The sequence below is a fragment of the Lactuca saligna genome, chromosome 3 (genome assembly GCF_052625555.1).
Source record: "Lactuca saligna cultivar CGN05327 chromosome 3, ASM5262555v1, whole genome shotgun sequence".
Taxonomy (NCBI): Eukaryota; Viridiplantae; Streptophyta; class Magnoliopsida; order Asterales; family Asteraceae; genus Lactuca; species Lactuca saligna.
In genome coordinates, this window is record NC_136419.1 from 8,529,729 (window position 1) to 8,538,909 (window position 9,181).

The 9,181-nt window shown below is 37.9% G+C and overlaps 1 protein-coding gene across 1 annotated transcript; it reads left to right on the forward strand.

Moving 5' to 3' along the window:
- The first annotated feature begins 8,300 nt into the window (after positions 1–8,300).
- On the forward strand, positions 8,301–8,801 carry LOC145035176 (secreted RxLR effector protein 161-like). Its single transcript, XM_078983767.1, has one exon. The coding sequence runs from the start codon at positions 8,301–8,303 to the stop codon at positions 8,799–8,801; it is 501 nt and encodes a 166-aa protein (XP_078839893.1).
- Positions 8,802–9,181: the final 380 nt, after the last annotated feature.

The window sequence follows — 9,181 nt, forward strand, 5'->3', positions numbered from 1 at the left end:
AAATTGTAAAGTCTTTTTCCCCTCATCGATCAAGCATGCACAATCAAACATGCTTAATATTTATATAATTTTTTTTAACTGTGACCTTACGATCACAAGAAAAAAGAAACGAAGAATGAGATCATATTTCACTTTGAAGAAAACAAAAAAAAGTGTAGTAATACATAATAATATATCATACATTTTGCACAAAAGGACATAATAATATAAACATTGATTTATCATACAAATATAAAAGTATTTTCTTTTATATGGTACACAATAATAGGGATGAACATCGGAACAGACCCGGAAACCAAACATGATGGAGAATAGGATCCGAACCGGACCGCCGGTTCTTACTGTGTCTTCAATGTTGGAACCGGTCCTTAAGAAATAGCAACATATGGTTCCAATTTTTTCCGATTCTACTGGTTTTTATTGGTTCCAGTTCTACTGGTTCCCGGTTCCAAAAATCCACTAGAATATCGTCCCGGTTCCGGCCCAACCGGTTCTGGTTTCGCTACCAGTTCCAGCCGGTTCCCCGATCCAAATGCTCATCCCTACAAAATAACACTTTCCTCTCGTGTAGTAAATATGGATTAGAGCAAAAAAAGTTGCAAAAAGCTCAGAACTTTACCCCTATTAGCCAATCATAATTTTAAGAAACTTATATAAGTCGAGATTAAGAAGGGATTTTAGTTCTTCTTCACTTTGCAACCACTCTACTTCCCCAGTTGGTTACGTATATATTATAATATCAAGATAAATTGTAGACTTGCACAATCAGTAGCCAATTTTCCATGACCTCCATTGTAGATTGCTTCTCTCATAATCTTTTTAGTTTAATGTACACTTTGCTCATCTATTCACCAATATGATTTCAATTATGATTGTCCTATTACATCATACAACATAATATCCAAACTTTTAACATATGTACTTTCACAAAACGATCTCTTTGTTTCTTATCAGTTAATATATGTTGTGATGATGTTTCTTTGATATGATTCTACATTTTTACATAGATACATACGACAAAAGTCAATCATAAAAATGAAAAAGTGGCTCTGACATAATAATTATGGATCAAAGTTAAGAAAAAATATATTACCAAAAGATTTCGATCACTGCTAAAAATCATTTTAATCCACTTGTAGAATATAAAACCAATAAAACAATGTTTCAAAAAGTCAAATTTTTTAAACAAAAGAAACAAAACAATATCTTTTTTTAAACAAAAAATGACTCTAATTAACATAAAATATCATTCACATAGATCACAACACTACACTACTGATAGAATTAAAACTCATAAGCTTTTCTGACTTCTATAAAATTGTTATAAAACTGCAAATGTTTTATTTATAAATGTGCCTAGCAACAAAACAAAGATATTACGACTTTTAATCAACTTCCCCGTATCATCAGGAGACAAGATGGTGGTGTGGCTGGATTAGGCTCTTCAATGACAAGGGTGATTTCAACTTTTGGATTTAGCTTCTCCTCATACTTCTCAACAACGTGACAACATACTTTATTCTAATATGATATTGTACAAAGAATAAGAGCTCAGAGGTTTGTGTACAATTAGATCTACATTGCATGAGAAAAAAGATGCATGCATACAATTAGATCTACAGAGGTTTGTGTACAATATGATATTGTCCTTAGCCCAATTTTGATTGACGATATTAGGCCTGTCCAACCGTGCATGTTTTGTACTAGGGTTTAGTATATAAGATGCATGCATGCAGTCTTAGAAATTATCGCTTTCATTATTGCATTGACTTTAAGTTTTGTAAACCCTAGCTCGCCTCTACAACGGAAGTTCTTTGTCGAGCTCTGCTGAGGCGTGACTTTATTTTGAATCATAAGCATACATTTGATTTCATCCTGTGTTTACTTTCATACTGTTTTTGACTTGTTCTTTTTCTATAATCATACCTGTGAAAGATCTAATCTATCTATAGTTTTTGTTCTCATCAATTGGTATTAGAGCATGAGACTGTGTGATTCATACACATCTCTTCTGTCGAAGAAATTGTTAGGGTTTTTAATTCCGTATTGATTGATATTAATTGAGCCGTCATTCCATATTGACGTATCTCATTAATTGTTAATCTAACCCTAACAATATATTACAAGTCTGATCTTTTACAGGTTATCGATCAAAAGTCATTACAATGTCCATGGACGATTCACAAGCCAATCCAATCAACATCTCCAACAGCATTGGTTCGGCGACAAGGATACCAATCTTGTATACACAAGACTATGAAGTCTGGACGCATCACTTCGAAGATTGTGATTGGATCGGAGGACAATGGATACTTGATCTGGGAAGCGATCACCGTTGGCCCATTTGCTCACTCAAGCACTTCTAAGATTGTTAAAACTCAGAAGGAGTACAATCAGCTTGTTAATGATGTCAAAGATATTCCTCAAGAAGAGAAGGAAAAGTTTCAATGCAACATAAAATCCCTGAGGATGATTAGGTTTGCACTGCATTCAGATACGTTCCGTTTGGTAAGTTCTTGTGCCACGACTAAAGAGATCTGGGATAGATTAAAAGAATTGTATTCCACTGAAGAAGATTTGGAACATTCAATTCAAACTCTCTTGCTGTCTAAATTTGGAGACTTTAAGCAGAAGCCTGAAGAGATACTTGTTCAAGCCTTTGATCGTTTCAATCATCTTTTAAGTAAGATGATAAAGCATGGGATCAAAAGGAAGGTTATCGAACAAAAGGTTACTTTTATGAACGGTATCAGATCCGAATGGATGGCTGTTGTATCTACAGTTAAAGTTCATGAACAGTTCAAGTCATATTCTTTGGCAAAACTAGTAGGTATTTTGAAATCTCATGAAAGTGCTCTGTCTAAGGAAACGAACGTGATTTCCAGTCCGGGTTATTTAGCTCTTATCTCTAAAGGAAAAAGCTCGATTGAAGAAGAAGAGGAATTGGATCTTGCCAATTATGATCTAACCGGTGAAGAATATGCCTTGATGGTGTCTAACCCTAGAAAATTTATTAAGAAGAAATTCCCAGCCAACAAGAACCGAAACTGGCAGGGTAGTTACAGCACCAAAAAGATCAAGGAGGAACCGAAGATGGGGTCAAAGTCTGAAGAGTCAAAGAAGGAAGGGAAAATTGGAGGAGACTCAGGATTTGACTGCCATTACTGTGGAGGCAAGAATCATCTTGCAAAAGATTGCATGCTGAGAAAGAAGGAAGAGAAGAAAATGAAGAAGATGAGGAAGCGAGCCTCCTGAGAAGATTGGAAGAAATCAAGAAAAGAAAGTCTGCCACTAACAATACTACAATGAGTGCTTTAATTGTGTAGGATACAGACAACTGTGATGAATTCGGTGGTGTGGAAGTTTGCTCCACAGATTCTGAGGATGATTAAATCCGAAAGCCCACTCATGGGAAGGCTATGCTAGCAAAAGAAGAACGTGTTACAGGAAGGTGCTTTGTGGTAACCGAAGGCGTGTCTCAACTGAGAGGATACACAATCAATGGGGGAGTTAAAGACGAAAGGGAGCCAGAGGACAGGTGTTTCGCTGCCAAACCTGTCAGTGCGCAGATCAACGAATGTGATGAGTTGATCAAGAAGGTACAAAATATTCTTGTCTCTCTAAAAATACCTGTTACTAACTATGAAAAGGAATTAAATAGTTTAAAATCTAAATTTTCAAGTATATGTAGCAATCTCACCCAAACCTGTGTCACAAATTCTAACCTAACTGATCAATCAGCAGGATTTCATCAAAGATTGAGGAAAGGAGAATGTGAATCGAACAGAAAGAGAAGGAGTTAATTAGATCTAAGGATGAATCAATTTATTTACAAAGAGATAATCTTAAAATTCTTAAACATCAAAATGTGTTTTGTTTAATTGCTAAAAGACTCTATTTTAACATCACTCAGTTGCATCTTAATTGTGAAATACGGAAGAAGATACATCGCATGATTTTACCCTTCCTTGGTTAAAGGAGGATGAAATCGATGCTGAAGCCTACAACTGTGAAAGCGTTGTATCTTCTGAAGAGGTTTCTCCAGCATATAAAATAGGTCTGGACAAAATTGAATCCTACATAAAGTCCAAGGACTACAAGGACATGCTCAAAAATCTGTAAGACGAAAATGGTAGATTGAAATTAAGAACCGAAACTATACAAAAATTTGACTCGTTGAATGCCAAATTAAGTTCAGAAAATAAAATTGATGTTGAAAATGCATCTGAACTTAATGAGGATGATGATCTGAGTGAAATCTCTATAGACCATGTGGTGGACTGTTTAGAATTTGTCAAAAGTGAACCTAAGTCACGCAAAAACCTAATTTCTGAAAACTTTTTTGAGTTCGCTCGCTCGTCTACTGACAAAACCAAAGTTCTCAAAGTTAAAGTTGTTTTGTACCAGAAGGTACAAACCACTCCAAATCAAGTCTACACAGTACTAGGTGTCACTCCACAACAAACTGTAGAGTTAACAAATATGGTAGAAGAAGACCATGCTGGCGGATGTGACAATTTTTTCTGGTCGGCCCCACTAGACAACGCTGATGAGATGAAGGGTCTACCTCAGAAAACTTCATGGAGAGTGAAAGGCAGATACATACCGAACCACTAAATGAGCCAACAAGATATGATGTGGCAAGCACAAGTGGAACCAAAACTTCAACGGGCGAACTTGTGCAAACCACTAGCGAAACATCCTCAACAAAAAGTGACTATGCTTCTGCTTCAAGGAAAAAGGCTACATCCACAGGAATCCAAAACAGGTGGATGATCAATAACACAAACGAAATCTGAGATACAAGAAGAATCTCTCAGAAAGGAAACAGTTTTGGAGATCAAAAAATCCACACTATGTAAGGATTGAAAAGAAGCACAAATCCCAAGAGGAATCAAGGAACTAAAAGGGTTATTTCGGTCCCACACCCGAAAGGAACCGAAAGAATAGTTTCGGTCCTCATGACAATATCAACCGAAAGGGTGGTTTCGGTCCTTCGACCGAAAGGAACCGAAAGTGGGGTTTCGATCCTTAGAACGACAGGAACCGAGAGGAAAGTTTTGGTCTGATGACCAACAGGAACCGAAAGGATAGCTTCGGTCCTCTATCCTATAACAACCGAAAGAGCATTTTCGGTCCTCCACCCAACAGCAACCGAAAGAGCGGTTTCGGTCCTCATCCCTCCAAGTTCAGTCAGACAGTCAGAAGATCCAATGACACTTCTAAATCTAACACCTCCAATTCTAGTTTTCCTTCGTCAAAAGATTTAAAGGAAAAAGGAAAGCTCTTTCCAGAAGATAACAAACATCCACAAGAGATCCAAAATAATGCTGACAACAACACCACAAATCCCAAACCCAATGAATCTAAACCAACCAAAATTAAAGTTTTCACCATAAAAAGAAAAGATGAAACAACTTTAATTAAACGTACTTACTTAGTTGATATTTCTCTTACTATACCCTGTTCTGTAAAAGGCTCACGAGGACCCAAGAAACTTTGGGTTCCTAAATCTGCTTAAAATTTTTGCAAGTAATTAGTGACGAGCAGTTCGACGAAGAATAGTACATTTATAGTGGCTGTTCTCGTCACATGAAAGGGAGGAAGGAAGAATAGAGGGAGTTTCGGTCTCTTAAGGATGGTAGCATTGTAAAGTACGCCAACAACTCATTTGGTACTATCAAAGACTATGGAATGATCACTAATGGCGAGTTCTCTATAAGAAAAGTGGCTTATGTTGAAGGGCTCCAACACAACCTTATCAGCGTATCACAGCTGGTAGTTGGCACTGGATTGAAAGTATCATTTGATGATGAAGGCTCAGAGATTGTCGAGAAGAGATCTAATAATGTTCTGCTGAAGTCTAAGTGAAAGGGGGAAATGTACCCTTTGAACCTCAACCCCATTCGGGGCAAACCAGCAGTTTGCCTGCTCACTAAAGCTCACTCCGATGAAAGCTGGTTATGGCATCGAAGACTCGCTCATCTAAATTTCAAGGATATCAACAAGTTGGTTTTGGGCGATCATGTTCGAGGACTTCCAGTTCTAAATTTGATAAAGAACATCTTTGTGCAACATGTGAAATGGGAAAGCAGAGTAGGCAAAGTCATCCTTTATTATCAATACTAAGGTAATAGAACCATTGGAGTTGTTACATATTGATTTATGTGGTTCCTCATCCATTGAAAGCATTGGGGGAAACAAACACATCCTGGTTATAGTGGACGATTTCTCTCGTTTCACTTGGGTGTTCTTCTTAAAACAAAAATCTGAAGCTACTCTAAGGCTCAAGCTCTTCTTAAAACAGGTCGAGTCTCAACTAAGGAGAGTTGTTCGCAACGTAAGAAGTGACAATGGCCTGGAATTCAAGAACAAAGACTTTGAAGACTTTCTCGCTGAGAAGGGAACGACTCACAAGTTCTCAGCTCCATACACTCCACTACAGAATGGTATCGTTGAAAAATGAAATAGATCTCAATGTGAAGCAGCTTGCATAATGCTATGCTTTGCTTCCTTGCCACTTTATTTTTGGGCCGATGCAATTGCCGCTTCTTGTTATACCCAAAACAGATCGTTTTTGAACAAACGATTCTCTATCACCCCCTACGAGATCTTGAACAATCGTAAACCAAATGTGAAATTCTTTCATGTGTTCGGTTCAAGATGCTTCGTGTTTAACTCAAGAGAGAATCGGAAACAAATTTGATGCAAAGGCTAATGAATAAATTTTCTTAGGCTACTACCTGAACTCCAAGACGTATCGAATTCTCAATAAGCGCTCAAAGAAGATCGAAGAAACATACTATGTCACCTTTGACGATAGTTATGTTAAGAAGGCGAAATCAACAAATGGTGCAACGCAAGAGATCTTTCCAAAGAATGGTCAAGTTATGACATCTCTTTCAAATCTTTTCGAACAATACTTTCTTTTGTTTGACGAGCCTCAAAAGGTAATTGACTCTGAATCAACGACAAAATACAATAAAGTTGATAATCTAAAACAAATTATTGGTGATGCTGCTCAAAAGATGGCGGATGATCAATCTAAAGAAACCGAAAGGCCAGAAGCAAGCGAACCTGCAAGTGATCGTCCTAATGTTGAGGGGGAGGGTCCATCTTTTTTTCATGATCAAGGTTCATCGTTCCAGAGGGAGAGCTCATCACCTCATTCTTCAAGCTCTTCTGAGAGTCTAATCAAAGAAGGGAACACCAATCCAAATACCAAACACGCATCAGTCTTCGAGGGGGAGAACACTAATGTTGGTGATGATGACATTCTGTCTGTGCTAGAGGAAGAAATAAATGTTGAATTGGATCCCATCTATGATCCAAATTTCCCTCCACTCATCAAATGGACCAAAGATCACCCTTAAAGTCAAATTATCGGGGAATCTTCAGAAAACATGTTAACTCATTCTCAAATCAAAGCGAAATAGGCTGCACTTTTCTCTAAAGTGCAGTTTTGCATGTTCAACTCCTTTGTTTCGAAAGTTGAACCGAAAACTGTTAACTCAGCTCTTGATCATTCAGGCTGGGTTCAAGCCATGCAAGATGAATTAAATGAGTTTGAAAGAAACAAAGTATGGCGTCTTATTCCAACTCCAAAGGATGCTTCTGTTGTCGGTCTCAAATGGGAATTTAGAAACAAGATGGACAAGGAAAGGAATGTCATTCGTAACAAAGCAAGGCTGGTGGTCAAAGGATATTGTCAGGAAGAGGGAATAGATTATGAAGAGACCTTCGCTCCAGTTGCAAGATTAGAGTCTGTTCGTATCTTTCTTGCTTATGCAGCTCACCAAAACTTTGAAGTCTATCAGATGGACGTCAAATGTGTCTTCCTCAACGGTGAACTTGAAAAAACCGTATATGTTGAGCAACCGCCAGGCTTCGTGAACGAGAAGTATCCAGATCATTGTTATGTCCTTGACAAAGTTGTATATGGCTTAAAACAGGCTCCCAGAGCATGGTATGAAACTCTCACTCGTTTCTTAAAAATGTCTAAATTCAAACAAGGTTCGGTTGACGCCACCTTCTTTCGTAAGCGATAAAGTAACCACCTTATGATAGTCTAAATTTATGTTGATTACATCATCTTTGGCTCCACGAATCCAAGCTTAATAGCTGAATTCAGAAAGTTGATGGAAACTAAATTTGAGATGAACTCAATGGGTCCAATTAACTTTTTTCTTCGATTGAACATTAGACAGGGACACGAAGGCATTTTTATTAACCAGGAGGCATACACCAAGACTTTATTAGCTAAATTTGGGATGATGGGAGACTCCAAAGTGAAAGTGCCTATGGCCTTTGGAACTAAGCTTACACCCTCATTGGAGACACCAACAGCTGACGTGACACTCTATCAACAAATGATTGGGTCTCTGATGTATCTTACAACCAGTAGACCTGATATCATGTTTTCAGTCTGTTACTGTGCAAGATTTCAAGCCAACCCGCATGAACCTCATCTACAAGCCGTGAGAAACATCTTTCGCTATCTGAAGCGAACCTCCTCTCCCGATATGTGGTATCCAGCCAACTCAGGATTCTTTGTTCAAGCATTCTCAGATGCTGACTTAGGTGGCTGTGGATTAGATTGTAAAAGCGCAACTGGAGGATTTAAATTTCTAAACGGTAAATTAGTTAGTTGGCAATCAAAGAAACAAACTTGTGTTTCTTTATCCACTGCAGAAGCTGAATACATTGTTGCAACATCCTGCACATCTCAATTCGTTTGGATACAAAGTCAACTCAGGGATTATGGGCTAAACACAAAGAAATCCCACTATATTGCGACTTAGAAAGCTTAATTAGGATTTGTCACAACCCAGTGCAACATTCGAAGACTAAGCATATAGCACTGAGGTATCATTTTATCAAGGATCACATCGAAGATGGTAACGTAGAAATTCACTTCATCAGAATGACTGATCAACTGGCAGATATATTCACAAAGGCCTTACCTAAAGCAAGATTCAATAAGATTCTACAAGGCCTAGGAATAATGCAAGCTGAATCTGTACCAAAATCGCCTTCGCTTTCGTAAAGGTAACAAGCGAAATAGAGCGAACCGAAATGAAATGAAATGAACCGAACGTTCGGTCTATATTGGGTTCGGTCTATTTCGGGTGAAGTTCGATCAAGAACCGAAATGAACCGAACGTTCGGTCTATTTCGAGTT